The sequence below is a fragment of the Malaya genurostris genome, chromosome 3 (assembly GCF_030247185.1).
Source record: "Malaya genurostris strain Urasoe2022 chromosome 3, Malgen_1.1, whole genome shotgun sequence".
Classification (NCBI taxonomy): Eukaryota; Metazoa; Arthropoda; class Insecta; order Diptera; family Culicidae; genus Malaya; species Malaya genurostris.
The window spans coordinates 59709296-59726322 of NC_080572.1; the positions used below are offsets into that span (position 1 = coordinate 59709296).

Sequence of the window (17027 nt, forward strand, 5' to 3'; positions counted from 1 at the left end):
TGAAAACGTATGCTGTACACAGTCTTTTTGATACTTAGAAGCAATTGTATGGAAAATTGTGTTCAAAACTCTTACTACTGGAATAAGGCGAAAAGTCGCTTACACAAAAATATCAATATCATCTCCGTTAAAAATTGACGGATTTTGACAATCCATGGCTTGTTGTTGGATGGCTATTACCGTGCGGAATCTAAGTCTAAAATAATATTTTGTTTTCAAAGTGAATTGTGACAGATATTGTCACAAAACTGAAAATTTTGTCATAAAACTTCCAGGGTTGTTACGAAAAATTTTGTAATAAAAATAATTTTGCGCAAAGTTAAAAACTAATTCGAGCGAAGCATTATACCACTATTTTTATGCGATTATACTTTCAGCAAAACTTAAAAAATCCTCTTAAATATCATTTGAAAATCTGCATAAGTTTGTCATATAAACTCAATAAAGAAATCCGCATACAATACGTCACTTTGAGAAACCCCATGAAATCGATTTCATGTTTACTCTCCATCTTTTTCGATGTCCTTAGTTATTTTTATACTCTCTGATGTACGGAAAATGTTAAATTAAAAAAAAAAAAGGAGTGCTTACACTTGTGATTTTGAAAGAAGTTAAACAGATTTCAGTGAAGACAATTTTTTTGCTTCAACATATTCTTGCTCGGCAAGCATTCTTTTCTCGGTAAGAAGAAGTTTAAGGTAATGGTCTGATTACCTTTTTTTTAATTTCAGTATCAATTATTTATCGCCTTCTGATTAGCTTTTGTTTTCTGAGAAAGCGCCTTCTCCTGTTGTCCTGTTTTCCTCTTTATCTTTTATTTGGAGCAGGAAAAAGCCCACGGCAGTTAGTTTCTGTCAAACTTGCTCTCCAAGGCATAAAACCTCCTCATCTTTAACATCAAGAGATTACAATCAGCCAAATGATACATTTCCTTAACTCTAGTGCTTTAATAGTAACTAAGTGTAATCAGACAATGTCATGAGGAACGATTTCTTGATAGCATTATGTGATAAATAAAAGTAGAATTGAAACATTTGTTAAATATGCGGCACATGCTAGCAACGGACTCGTTATATTCATAAATAGTTCGAACATAGGGAACCCGAAGAAAAAAATAGGCTCGAAGATTACGACGTCGAATGTCTCATTGTAACAATTTAAATAGCTCGGAGCAATCGATTCGCGGCTGAAGTATCGGACAAATTTGCGTTGAATCGCTTAATGGTAATAAGATGACCAGATAACAACAGCATATTCAAGAGTTGAACGAACTAAAGCGCAATACAGAGCTTGCAAGCAATGTAGATCAAAGAATTTTTTAGTAACGCGGAAAATAGATCCTAATAGCTTAGAGGCTTTGGAGATAGTAAATTCTGTGAGCTCCTTAAAAATTAACTTGGAATCCAGAAGAACACTCAGGTCCTTAACAGACGATGCACGTTCGAGAACAGTTTGTGAAATATTATAGTCGAACTTGAATACAGACTTCTTGTGAGTGAAAGAGGCATTTAAAACCATTTTTTGATGTTAAATCAATTAGTTAAATTATCTAACTGTTCTGGTGGGAACTCTGAGTCAGCTGCAGATTTGATTATATGAAATATTTTAATGTCATCAGCGAACGATAGTTTCATACACTTCATCAAATAATTTAGATCGTTGAGATACAATAAAAATATAAACGGTCCAAGGTGACTTCCTCGAGTAACTCTAGAGGTAACAGCTAATGGTCAGGTTGTACAATCTCCTATTTTCACTATCGTTTCATGACCAGTTGATATGAATGAAGCCAATTCAATAATGATCCGCTAAATCCCAGTATACTTAACTTGGAGATCATTATGTGATGTTTGATTTTTTCGAACACAACAGAGAAATCGGTATAAATAGAATCTACTTGTAATCGTGCTTCTAAAAAACGTATGATGAAGGAAGTGTAAGTTACTAAGTTTTGTGGAAGTTGAACGCTTTGCCATGAACCCATGCTGAGTCTCAGATAATTTCATACAGCTTCAATACAGCGCACACACTACAATTCCACGGTAGTTGGATACCCTTGTTCACATAGGATTTCTTCCATATTTCAGGAAAAAAAATTCAGAGCGCAAAGACCAGTCGAAAATGTTAGATATTGGAACTAACAAACTATTAGAACAATTTCTTATCACCACGAATAGAATCCCGTCGGATTCAGCACTAGATGAACGCTGTAACTTTTTCTTCTCATTTCTTCTCCTTCTTCGCTTCGTAAGCCTGCTTTAAGAATGCGATTTCTATCACACACGAAATTTGTGACCATATTATCGAAGAATAACATTCCATTTATTACGTTATTTGCATTATTGAACTCCTGGTAACAGCTCTGCTGAAATAGCAATTTGTACCACCACAGCTTGACCAATTGATGAAACGTCCGCCCATCCTTATTTTTTGGGGTTTCATAAAACTCACAATTTGCAAAGATTTTTTTTTCTCGAACAAACGATTCACAAATGTGAAATGATGTTTCTTGAAATTCGTGCGAAATCCGAGCCATCGCATCAAAATCTATGTAGAAACCGCGCCAAATCCGCGAAAATCGCGAAATCCGCGAAAACCGCGAAATCCGTGCGACCGTAACAACTATGAACTTCTTACAACTCAAAAAGTAAACATCCGATCCCAAAACCATTCAATAGCGTTCAGGGTGACGTGAAGACCTTACATTTGCGACTAGTTTGATCAAAATTGGTCCAGCCATCTCTGAGATTTCGACCTCTTAGTTGACAACACACACATACACACACGGACATTTGCTCAGTTCGTTGAGCTGAATCGATTGGTGTATGACACTCGGCCCTCCGGGCCTCGGAAAATTTTTCTAAAGTTTGAGCGAATTCTATACCTATTTTATGTATATATAAAAAAAGGTAAAAACGATCCGGTAATGTCTCTGACATTACCCACCCGCCGTTTTATGAGGTAAGTTTAAGTTTTGTTCCATATTGACAAGATAAAATCACAGAATATCAAATAATGTTTATATAAGCATTTTGTTCTTCACGTGCTAACAATTGCAAGTGGAGAATCCCCTTTCTGTCTTTTTTATATAGATGGTTATGCAATCACTTGAAAACCCCGACCAGTAAAAATTGGCCCGGAGAGCCAAGTGTCATGTACCATTCGACTCAGTTCATCGAGCTGAGCAATGTCTATGTGTGTATCTCATGGTCTCATACGGAATTCCTGAATTTCATCCGGATCCGACTTCCGGTTCCGGAGTTATAGGGTGAAGTGTGCTAAATAATGTACACCGTTTCTTAACCCGGCAAACAAAAAACGCACAAAAAATTCTAAACTGGACTCAAAACCGTTATTCCCAATCTTCGGATCAAATGTAAGGTCTTATGGTCCTACCAAAAATTATTGCATATTTTCAGATACAACAAAAATTTTAATTGTTGGCAAGATTGTATAAAATCTTTAAAATTTGAATAAAAACTATTCGAGTTTGTACGTCATGTTAGTTGGTGGCCGTACGAACCGACTTCGATTATATCAGTTCTCGGGTTCCGGTGCTGGAAGTACATATAATAGTGAACCCACTTCGTTGTCTTAAGGATGACCTACGCGAGCAAAGCACTGTTTCATTCTGTATGTTATACTAGTAAATGCACAAACAATCCCTTGGTTTCTTTCAAAAATCGAAAAGGAACATTTAGAATAGAATATTACAGTATTATCTATGAGAAAGGCATCACTACACCACTAGGTGTATTATGACAGGTTTTTATAAAATGGCAATAGTTCAATTATTGTTCCTTTCCATGGCTCTTCAGAACTGTTATCTTTATTCGTTTTATGAAAATTACGTTATTGTGTATAGTTTTGAGTTAGATCACAAATCTGTTCAAATCCAGATATTCCAAGAGTATCAATCAGAAAAATTTGAATTAAAATTCCTGATCTTCTATTTTAACTTGGCCTATAAAATAAATATCGTAAAATTGCAACAATTTTTTAATTTGCTCTGCAAACCTACCGCCTTTATCGATATGAAGCCTTACTAGCATCGCATCGATATCTATACGTTATGCTTCATTAAATCGGTGCCTTGTTCGCTTGGTGTATATTTAGTATCGACCATGTGCTGCACAGATTTGCACCGGAATTGAAAATGCCTGCATGGTTTATGGTTTATCCCGCCTCCGGACAAATCAACCGTAAATTGCAGTCCTCCAAACACACCGAGAACAATTCACGCGATAGAACGATTTTACTGTTCATAGCTCAATATTTAGGAAATATCACATATGGAGTACATTCTCGATGCGATAGATTTAACCTTTAATATCTGTTTAATTTGTCTTCAAAATCAGCGAATCTAACCTTCTTGTTTTTTATGTGAATCTGAAACTTCATATTAACATAGCATAGTTTATCACACACATGATAATCACTTGCATTCCATGAATATGACCTGTTTATTTGATTCACACATTATGTCAACATTTTCTCGGTGTCTCAGCAGAACACTTTGGGAGACCTTCACCAGAAAAAAAAAACTACAGCCTGCTCGAAGTGTATGCTTAGTAGTAGCTCATGCATCGCATCCACCAGACGTACCGGTTTACGGTACCCTTTCAGCTAAGTCCAACACTCTCTCCGCTCAGCAGTAGGTCCCATTCCTTCGAAAACCGGGTCTTAATGGTTGTCTCTGTTCCAATGCGGAGTGCGATGGAACACTCGGCAAATGGGGAGGCAAAACTCGTGCACAGCACATCGCGAAAATATTTGCATTGCATTTTGCGAATTTTTTCTTATTGTTGTTAGGCATGGGACTCCCGTTTTCCATACTGACACATTAGCCATAGACGAAGGGGTCCAGATTGAGGTTAAGGTATGTGCATAGCAGAGACCCATCGGAAAAGTATCTCAACCCATGGCCTCCCAACAGCAGCCTGCAGCAAACGGTTAATCTATGACGGCTTGGCGATGGCCTGTAACTAGTGCAAATCCATAGTTATTGATTAGTTTCCTGTGACTTCACGTTGTTAAGAAATGCGGCCCTTTAGATGATTGTTATTGTATTTAGATTTTCTACAACTAAGGTTGATCAGATAATCTCAGTTTGAAGCACGAGAAATGAAATCGCAGTCGCCAAACGCATGCTGGGAGTTTGAAGCCATTTTTGTTTGATTAATATATATATGGTATAACTATTGTAACAATTAATGTTAATTTTTGTTTCGATTATTTAGGCAGCATGTTATTCGTGTTCCACATATACTCAGCTGTATCATGTGAAATATATTGGATCCGGATATACCTGAGGTATCGAATTGAGTGCCATGTTTTTTTCAAGTTTTTGACCACCATTTCTGGTATTTTTGGAACCGAGGGCCGATATAGCCATAGCCTTTAATTAATATGAAAATTTGCAGGGGAAGAGGGTCTAAACTATCAACTCGTGGAATTTTTAGAGAAAGAAGAGGTAAAATAACACATGGATCAATAAGTCCCGAGACTAAAGCAGTAATGGCGCTCGTAGTAAACTAGTAACCACGTCTTTCTAGAGTACTAACCTTTGCTTGAAACGGGTCCAAATTTTAAGCCGATCCGACCAGAAACAGCTGAGCTATCGAGGTTGGAGTAAAGTCGTTTTGTAGTTTGTTTAAAAAATGGAAAAAACCGAGTTTCGTGTTTTGATAAAACATTGTTTTTTTAATGGGTAAAAACACCGTGCAAGCGAAACAATGGATTGAAAAATGTTATCCGGACTCTTGTCCATCAAAAGCAACGATTTGTCGGTGGTTCGGCGAGTTTAAACGTGATCGTACCGACACAAATGACGCGGAACGCTCGGGTAGACCTGTGGAAGCCGTTACACCGGAAAATGTGAGTGAAGTGACAAAAATTATAATGAAAGATCGTAAAGTGAAGCTCCGTGAGATTGCTGAGATGACAGATATCATATGGAAGTGTATTTACTATCCTTCATGAAAAATTGTGCATGAAAAAGGTTTTTTCCAAGTGGGTGCCGCGATTGCTTTCGATGGAACAATTGGGCTTTGATCTGCTTCCCCATCCACCATACTCGCCCGATTCAGCCCCCAGTGACAACTGGCTCTTTGCTGATCTTAGAAAAATGCTCCAGGGAAAAAGATTTGGCTCAAATGAGGAGGTCATCGCTGAAAATGAAGCTTATTTTGAAGCGAAAGATAAATTTTTTTATAAACATCGTATTGAAAAATTGAAAAACGTTGGAACCATTGTATCACCCTGGTGATTATGTTGATGAATAAAAAAAAATTTGCAAAAAAATGTTGTTTCCATTGTTAGTCTCGGGACTTGTTGATCTATGTGTTACACCTACAAGAAAATGTTACCACACACCAAATATCTTTTTCGATGTTCAGCAATTATTTTTACGGCTGTAAATTGTAAAACAGTCTTAAACTCGTCAATGCATAACAGTTTATGTTGAACTGTTGTGCCACTTGCTTGGTTAAGTGCCCTAGCACAGACAAGATTAATCCTCAAATGACCATCTGAATCGGCCAGTATTAGGTGAAACTTGATTTCGTTCGGCACGTCAGGAAGGACTTGGTACTTCGATGCTAATTATAAGTGTATTGCAAATAGCCTCTGCCTAGTGGTTTATGTTAAACTGTTATGCACTGATAAGCCTAAGACGAAACGTAAAAATAATGATATTTGTTATGTGCCCTAGCACAAACAAGGTTAATCTCTAAATGTAAAACAGAATTTTCGCTGGATGATCCCTAAAATCGATCCATCTTCTTTTGTTTTACAGACATCATTTGTTAACATGAAAATGTCATTACATTCTCCACTTCAGTGAATCAATTAATAATAATCTGTCAAATTGATTTAAAAACTACAAGGATCAACCCCATGTAGTTGTTCGAGCTATTGATGTGGAACAAGTTTGTTTTACGAGGATTTCCGATGCTATACTGTTTTATATGCGGATTCCCGAAGTTACGCGGTGCGTATATCCCGCGTAACAGAAGACCTCAGTGTTATAAGAACCAACATCGAACACGCGAACCCGGACTCTGTTTGCCTTGATTTGTGTTTGTCTTGTATCCGACGAAATTACCGATATTACATTAGTAGCCCAAATATATGCAATTATAACTACGTGTATACTAGGGTAACGGATTTCGATGTTTAAGCTTCTTTTCGCCAAGCTTGTATTCAAGTTTTGCATGCATGCAGTTATTTTTATAGCGTTCAGTTCTCTACTAAAAGGTGATTTTTTTGAGGTTAGGATTTTCATGCATTAGTATTTGCTCAGATTTTTTGAGGTTATGATTTTCATGCATTATTATTTGCTCAGTATGCTCTGACATTTCATCATGAATAGACTTACTAACGAGCAACGCTTGCAAATCAGTGAATGGGCCCTAGAAAAGTTGGCAGAAAATCCGCTTTTTTATCGACAAATTTTGTTCAGCGATGAGGCTCATTTCTGGTTGAATGGCTACGTAAATAAGCAAAATTGTCGCATTTGGAGTGAAGAGCAACCAGAAGCCGTTCAAGAACTGCCCATGCATCCCGAAAAATGCACTGTTTGGTGTGGTTTGTACGCTGGTGGAATCATTGGACCGTATTTTTTCAAAGATGCTGTTGGACGCAACGTTACAGTGAATGGCGATCGCTATCGTTCGATGCTAACAAACTTTTTGTTGCCAAAAATGGAAGAACTGAACTTGGTTGACATGTGGTTTCAACAAGATGGCGCTACATGCCACACAGCTCGCGATTCTATGGCCATTTTGAGGGAAAACTTCGGAGAACAATTCATCTCAAGAAATGGACCGGTAAGTTGGCCACCAAGATCATGCGATTTGACGCCTTTAGACTATTTTTTGTGGGGCTACGTCAAGTCTAAAGTCTACAGAAATAAGCCAGTAACTATTCCAGCTTTGGAAGACAACATTTCCGAAGAAATTCGGGCTATTCCGGCCGAAATGCTCGAAAAAGTTGCCCAAAATTGGACTTTCCGAATGGACCACCTAAGACGCAGCCGCGGTCAACATTTAAATGAAATTATCTTCAAAAAGTAAATGTCATGTACCAATCTAACGTTTAAAATAAAGAACCGATGAGATTTTGCAAATTTTATGCGTTTTATTGTTTAAAAAAGTTCTCAAGCTCTTAAAAAATCACCCTGTATTAGCACCATTCTGCTATTTCGATAATAAATCGAGTTCATCTTATTTAAATTAGAAATTGATCTTAAGCACTCCAAATCTACCTTGAGATTCTTGCAAAATGTCATAACAAAGCATTTTATCCAAACTCGCATGACACAAGATCAAAGCAAACCAATTAAAGCTTCAAATCGTTTTATGGCACTTTTTGTCTTGCTGTCTAGCAACAACCTACCTCTAGCATGCTACGTGTAGGACTGAAACGTTAGATTTTTAGCTGGCAAAGTATGACACTGGTAGCTATTAATCAAATATTCAATCATACATAATGGAAAATACGTGTCTTGATACATTCAAATCGAAACTTAGAAATGTTTCCAATCAAATGGTAAAATAATATTAATAATTGATGCAAAATTGGTTGAACTGTAAGTGTTTAAAACCTGACCACATTTCTACGTGTATTTTTCCTTGAGTTTCTGATTTGCACCCCTGTATAGAAAATAAAGATGTGTTCCACATCAAAAGTGAAAAAAAAAAACATAAAATTTAATCTTATATGGAGAGAATTTTACGTAAACGCTTAATTTGTCCTGATGTAAAGCTGCATAAAGTTTTTATTTCAGCTCTCTATCAAAATGGATGATAATCACATACTTTACGCTACCGTCAAAGATAATCAATTATACGCAGGCGCGTGAACAGGGAGGATTTTAGGAGTTCAAATCCAGGCAGTAAAATTTTACCGACATTCGTAAATATGATTTGGTGTGTGTGCAAATTTCTTGCAAGACTGTAATTCTACCTATATTCGTTATTCTAGCTATTTTTCGTAACAAATTCTCGCCTTATACATTAAAAAATACATAAAATATCTGTTTTAAAAACCCTTAAAAAGTTTCGAACAAAAATGAAAAATATACAACGGGAAAAAATGCACTCCCAAATGCATTTTCTCTAAATACTGCAAGTTTTCGTCTTTTCGGGAAAGAAATACTTTACAGCGGGGAGACTGACACTGTCAGGCCCGTGCGTAAGGGGGGTGGGGGGAGGAGTTAATTATTTATTAATTTGATAATTTGTGCATAATATTTGCCCCTTAAATTTATTTAATTAAATGCAACTACACCATTTGTATTTGAACGAATTTCGAAAAAACGAAGAAATGGCACATAAGTTCACAGTTTACATATTGTTACGACATAATCGTTTTTGCCTTTCTCATATAGAAAGTTTATGCAATCACTGCACTATGGTCCGAAACGGGGAATTAGCGTGACAAAAATATTTTCACTATTAAATATTAGTTTTTTGTAGTTGGAGTCTTCACAAAAGTTGTTTGTAATCAAATGGCGCTCCATTTGATGAAAAAAGTTACTAGGGTGGTCCAAATTTAGATCGAAATCTGAAATCTAACTTTCCATATTGTACTCAAAAATGATTTTGTTGTACAATAAAGTTGTAGGAAATTTTATTGCGAGCAACTTTGCTTAAAAAGCACCTCTCTAGCTCTTCATTTGATCAAGTTACATCAATTTTCCCGAGTAAAAGTAGGGTGGCTCCTGAAATATCACTTTTTTTGTTCTAACTTTTTTGTGAAACGTTCCACCGAAAAGTTGTCATTAGAAGAGTTGTTGAACTAATCATTGCGCACAATTTTGCTCAACCAACCTTTTTCATATGAGCTACCAGTGAAAAGTTATGATTGTTTTTTCATCAAAGTTTCAAATATCAATATTCCTTAGGTTTCAAATATCAATAGTCGTTAGATGCCAGTTCGATGAAAATGTATCCTATGCGGTTCCTGAAAGGTCATAATATAAGTAAAAATTGAAGAGAAAATGGAAAGGGTGTTATTTTTTTAACTTATTTAAATTAGTTTTAAAATTACCTTAAAAAACTCAAAAACCGGTGGAACATTTCACCAAAAAGTTGAAACAAAAGAAATGATTTTTCAGGAGCCACCCTACTTTTACTCGGGAAAATTGATGTAACTCGATCAAATGAAGAGCTAGAGATGTGCTTTTTTCAGCAAAGTTGCTCGCAATAAAATTTCCTACAACTTTATTGTACAACAAAATCATTTTTGAGTACAATTAGGAAAGTTAAATGTCAGATTTCAATCTAAATAAGGACCACCCTAGTAACTTTTTTTTATCGAAAGGAGCGCCATTTGACTACAAAAAACTTTTGTGAAGACACCAACTACAAAAAACTAATATTTAATAGTGAAAATATTTTTTCACGCTAATTTCCCGTTTCGGACCACTGTGCATTGACAATTTACGAGGTTGCAGAATGCGTGAATGCAGTGCATGACACTGCAATTACTCCAACGAATATAAAATCTGGAATTCACAAGACAGGAATGTTTACTTTTAATCCACAAACATTTTCTGCGTCAGACTTTCTAGGAAGTAAATTTACCAACAGAAGCTTGAGCACCAAGAACATCGTTGAAAATTCTAACATTGTTGCTACCATTGATTCAATTCAGTCTGACATGTTCTCTGACATTGACAATATTCCGTTAGCATCCATAATGGCAAAATAAAACAATAGAATGCTAATAAAAGCGTGAATTTCTATAAGGATAACTACCAGAAAACATACGAGCACGGAAAGACCGAAATCAGCATTGTGGCGAAAAAATTAGTTGATTTTCTGATTTTAGTTAGTTATTTTTTGAGACAACTAAAAAAATCTTACTTTTGCTAATATAGATTTTTTAATTCTAATTCCCTTAATAATAATAAAATATTTGTTGAAATGGCTATTTTTTTAGTTGAATTCATCAAATAAATGTGCTGTCATTTCTTAGCTAAGGCACACTTCATTTCCATTCAACTAATTTTTTAGTTGAATTAGAGAAATAAAACGTTGTTTTCAACCAACATAAATGGTTGAATTGGTTTCTGAAATTTGGAGCTATATGGCGCTCTGTCACCGAAAAAACGTTAACACCGTAATGACTACTAGCCATTAGATGGCACACTGCCACCGAAAAAAAATCAGTCGCGGTTGTCTTTTCTATATTGGCAGGTATAAATACGATGTTGTATTGGAGAAAAAAACATAAACGAAGCATAAACATCTCTTTGATTTTTTTTAAATCGCTGTTTTCTTCATTCGATTTCGCGAAATCGACTCTCTCACTAAAACTCGGAAAACAAAAACCGAATACAAGTAGTACACCGGACGGCGTAGCCTGGAAGGTTGAAAGATACAAATAACATCATTTTAAATATACAATTAGAGTGCAACATTCGAATCTCACTTCACTGTTCCACGTAAAAACATTATTACGCACAATCGCTTCAAATGAGCACAACTTAGGATAAATCCACTTTCCACTAAGAGTTTACGTCATTTTTACATATCGGTTTAGAAATTTATTAATGGATGCGAAATTTATATACACATGCGAAAAACATCTAAACAATTTGCAAGCAATTTCAACAAGACTGTCCCTTTTAGCTTTTTAATGGATTGTTTTGCTTTGACACTTCTCATGAGTTTTTGGCTAATAAACTTGTTAATAAAACCAATTCCATTTTTGATTTCTTTGTGCTATCCTTCAGTAATGCTGGTGCATAATAAATAAAAACAAATTTACAGTTCGGGTTTACATCTCATCCAAGTCAGTCGACAAACAAAACCGCTTACGTTGGGGACAGAAGAAACCAAGTACAGTATTGTGTAGTGAACAATAGACCTCGAAAATGAGTGAACCAAACGAACAGAAGCTACCGTCGGTACGAAAGAATACAATTATTGTTGACTTCAGACAGTGCAAATTCGACCTTCGATACGAGAACTTGAAGGTTTGCTTAAGGAGCAAATGAATCTTGACATTAAACGTGTGCATTTACTCCAATGCAATAAGACCAATAATGTTGTTTATATCTAGTTCTATAGAGAGTTGGATGCAATTCAATTCGCTAAAGACAATAATAATGTGCACTATGTGGAGCTTGAAAATATCAAGTACAACATTCCAGTATATATGGAAGATAGTGCTATAGAAGTGCGTGTGCATGATCTTCCCTCAAGCGTCAACGGTTCTTATATTCGCAAAACTATGTCCCAATACGGAGAGATTCTCTCTATCGAAGATGAAAAGTGGAGGAATTTTTTCCCCGGTATTCTAAATGGCGTACGTTTGTTACGCATGCGCTTGAGGAGGCCTATACCTTCTTATGTGACATTCGGTCAGGATACAAGAATACCGTGCAAATCACTTGTTACCTATGACAATCAGATGGCCACATGTCAATATTGCCAAAAAGCTGTTCACTACGGTAAGCCATGTGATAAACCGGACAAGGAGACAACTATACCAAAGGACAACGGTGCTTCCTTCACATCAACCCCAAGCAACCCCAGTACACCTGTGACAGTCACCAACAACAGTGAAGCATCCTCTTCAACGAAACCATCCAACGTATCCCCTATAGAACAAAGTACACCAGCTGCAGTTAACAGCTTACCATCCAACCAACCAGCAACTGCAAACAATGTACAACAAAGCGCATCTACAGCAACCAGCAACGAAATCAACAACAATACCACCGATGCGGCAATGGATGACGAGACGAACCACGAACGAACAGCCCCTCTATCCTCGCAGGAGGAAAATGGAATCTCCTCTCCCCCTAGAAAAAGGGTGACAACGAGATCCAATACAAAAAAATCTTTTATTTAAAAACTCAGCTAAATCGGCCACGTAAAGCTTGTACGCAAATAGACCTGAATAAAATATCTTTTAAATAAAAAAAAAACAAATTTTCTGATTTTAATAACAAAATTAGTTGTCAATGAGAATTTCGCGTTGGATTGAAATATTGCTGGTTTGTGTCCAGGATATTCGCCAACTAAACACAGTCTCTAAAAATAAGAGTTTTTTTCAGCAAAGTCAATTCTCAATTTTAACTAATTTCATAGTTATTTTGGAAATTTTGTTGTTAAAATCAACTAATTCAAAAACAGTAATACGAATTAGGCGCGAAGCTAATTTCGGTCGTTCCGTGAGGGTTTCCAAAGGCTAGACCAAGAAAGTGTAAAACTTGAGGAAAAAGTATTATCGCTACAGTTTCGCAAACATAGGTAGACAAAATCCTTCCATACATTATCCTGAATAAATTTGAAATTTATTTATAATTTTTTTGAAAAAGAGACAAAAAATGTAAAAAAAATATAATATTTTTTTTTTTCATATAGTTCTATATATTTTTATTCTTTCCTTGAATGTGGTTCAATTATCCCCATGGGGTGGTTCAAGTATCCCAATGCATGGGAATACTTGAACCATCTGACATAAGATTGTAAAAAGCTGCTATTTATTTCAAAAAGCGAATTTACATTTATTGATTACATCGAATATCGAAACGCAAGGTTTGTTTTGATTAATCGTAGGGGAAACATATTTTAACCCCAATTAGTTTAAAATATATATATCAATTAACAACTCTCCTCTACGCTGTCAGTAGCCAAAGTACAAATATTTGAATTATTACAACCAGTTTTTAAATAAACAGAGATTCAAATGAAACTGTTGAACTTCTAGGTTAACAAATATATTCTCGAAACTAATGGTAAATAAACAAATTTTCATTGTATTTTGATGAATTGCTAGATCCATAACAGTGGAAAACTCTGCTTCTAAAACAGTAGAATGATATTGCATTTAGTAGCGATAACGAACTAACACGTGAGGTACTTCACCAAACTCGAACGTGTTAAACGAGTCATTAAATTCTCATGAAAAGGTCGAACATCCCTTCGAGTATGACGTTGGGAATGCGACAGCCGGAACGAAGAGCTGTTCTCAGAGTTTAGGCCCCCCCTGGCGAAGAAGCAAACCAAAATACCTATAGCAAAAAAAAAACAAGTGAATGCGAAGACAAATAATGAAGTATCAACATTATCGCCGGAGATGAAAGAACTGAACTGAACTGAGATGCCCATCGAGCCAAGTTAACGTATATTATATACATCAAAATTCCAGCATCATAAATGAGCCACGGCAGTAAGTAAACACATGCGCGTACGGACGGCGAGGTATGGAGAACGAGGCGTTCGAGTTTGGTACAAAGAGATAGGAATTTACCACCCCTCCGTCCTCGCCAAACGCCATAAACCATATTTTCATGCTTTCGGGATTTGGTTTTCGCTTCCATCCGTTTCATCAACAGTCGAGATGTACTCATCTCGGGCCCATCTTACCTCCAGACATTTCCGACAGAAAGTATGCTGACAGGGTAGCACCTTGGAGGATGTATCCAATCGTTCCAAACACACGGAGCACTCCAGCAGATCGTTCAGTAATCTTTCATCCATTTTCTCCTATCCTCGTGCACTTGTTATACCCAGCTTCTATACGGAACGCTTCTGCTTGGCAGAAGAATACTCTATGCTACACAACTTCTGATTATTTTCTTAAAAATATTGCACAACATTCCAAACTTTCAACACATTTTGAATGATTTCCTTTCATCAAATTCCCACAAATAGCACTTGCTCACTACCTTACTATAATACACCTTCGAAACCTGTAGCACCAGATTCTGGCTTCTTTTATTTCCTTTTCACCACCATCATCGTTGCCCTCGCGAAAAATATGCACTAATTTACTTAAACCTCGAGGGCTCGCATCGGTTTGGACAGTTGTGTCACCGCTGCGCTGCGGTCACCCCTTCGCTGGGTTGCAATGCCTTCGCTCAGCAGTAAACTCCTTTCTCCACCATATTTTTCGATTTTTTTTGCACTTTACAATCCTCCAATCTTAAAACTTGTGTGCACCAATGACCCCCGGATGTTGAACTGGTTCCAGTGGCTCCGTTCTCACAATGGCAGAGGTGATTCTAGTCGTAGCGCAATCAACGCTCCCGAATTGGACGAACCAATAAAGCAACGGATAATTATTGATAGAATTTTGTATATAATTACAGGCAGATTTTCATTAATGGAATTTCCGAAGAAACAAATCTATGAATGTATATGCATACATAGTGATTCCGAGCGAAGTGCGAGAAAAAGCAGTAAAACGGTTCGATCTGACCTGGTCGAGGAGGCATTCTTGACTATCTACTGAACCCACTGAAGAACTGTTAAGCGTTGGCTGGTGTGCGTGTCAAGATAGCTGATTCAAGATAAATGCACGATGGGTAGCAGGCTCTATATAAACATTCACTCCCTTGGTAATTGCTGATGTGCTCGTGTGTGTGTGTGTGTTGTATGACAGCGCTGCACTCGAAGCTGATTCATTCAACTGAACCCTCGAGTTGTAGTCGTTTATGTTTGAACTGGACAAACCAGGCTCAATCTCAAAGCCAGGGTAGTACAGAGAAGAAGATATTCACTAACCATAAAACGAGGGACTTTCGTTAGGAGAATCAAGGGTTCTTGCGAGTTTGGTTCATTTTCATTATGGAATATGCAAAACTGTATCTTACCCAGAGCCGTAGTGAGCGATTCTTACGCCCGAGGCGAACTCAAAGTATTCGCCCCACAATTTTTTTAAAAAGCACCATGAAGACGACCACGTATTATTTTATTTTTCAGTAACGTTACTCCAGGTAACATTTTGAATTTTAATAAATACTTGTAGAAATCTTTAGTGTTACATCTTCAATCTTGTATTGAAACTACAAACTCCGCCAGTGAATAATTTTTCGTTTCGTTTATAATGCATGAACCTGCGTTAAATCTATTCCGAAATGATTCAAAATTCAAGAAAGTTTTAAAACCTGCTTCACGATCCACATTCAATTTATTCGGAAGTATTCCATAGTAGAATCTATTTACGACTTTAAGGCTTTCTCTGATGAATGCGCTTTCATTTTTATCGTAAATATATGTATAAAAAATTATAACTATTTTCCTTAGAATAAATGCGCTTTTTGCAAGAGCTTGCATGATTTACAAACATATTTTTTGTGATTCATCGTCATTTTGGTCGTCAAAACTTGTGTGTTCTGGAAATGAAACATGACAGTCGATCATAATTCCTCCTATTTGTATTTTGAAGTTTATTTGATGTCAATAAATGCTAGAGTAGAACATCAAAATGGCGGACATGAAATTTTGGGCTGTATGAAAGGCATCGTCTAATCCATCACGCTTTGCCCGTCCCATGATTCTAGTTATGCTATTTTTGGTGAGTTGCAATGCAATCAAATACCGATGGTAAGGCCAAAATCTTGCTAAGTTATTAGTCCGCGCAAAAGGTTTTATAAAAGCTTTAAAAACGACCTAAAAACTTTTATATTTCTTGTCAAACGACGAATTGATTATCGCTTTCATGAAACAGATAATCATTGTTGAATTAATTACATAACCCTTATACATTACAATTAAAACTTAAAGACATTAGAATGGATACTTGGGTATATACGAGGTCTGTTCAAAAAGTTCCCGGAATTTTTTAATTGCGCGCGTCTGGAGAGTCCGGTGGTCAAAATTTTTTTTTATTGTGTTGGTACATATGTCCCTAATGTATGGTGAAATTTTCAACTGTATTCATTGTTTACATTCTGTCTTGTAGCGGCTGGTGTAGACGTGTTTTTTTGAGCTCGGCGATTTTTGTTAGTTTAAACAATGGAAGAATTGAAGAGTCAAAGAATTTGTATTAAATTTTGCGTGAAAAATTAAATAAAGTGTAACCAAGTGTGCGAAATGTTACAGAGAGCCTACGGTGAGTCTGCTATGAAAAAAACAAGTGTTTACGAGTGGTATAAGCATTTCCAAGATGGCCGCGGAGACGTTGAAGACGACGAACGCTCCGGTCGACCCAGCACGTTAATAATCGATGAAAATGTGGGAAAAGTGGAAAAAATGATTATGGATGATCGCCGAATCACTATT

At 36.5% G+C, this 17027-nt stretch overlaps 1 protein-coding gene across 1 annotated transcript in view; it reads right to left on the reverse strand.

Moving 5' to 3' along the window:
* The window catches only part of LOC131434794 (E3 ubiquitin-protein ligase SH3RF1), a 56830-nt gene extending 41569 nt beyond the window's left edge, over positions 1-15261 (reverse strand). Inside the window, exon 1 of the mRNA XM_058601943.1 lies at positions 14388-15261. Coding sequence (XP_058457926.1) covers positions 14388-14501 — 114 coding nt within the window. The 5' untranslated portion in view covers positions 14502-15261. The remainder of the gene's footprint in view (positions 1-14387) is intronic.
* Positions 15262-17027: the final 1766 nt, after the last annotated feature.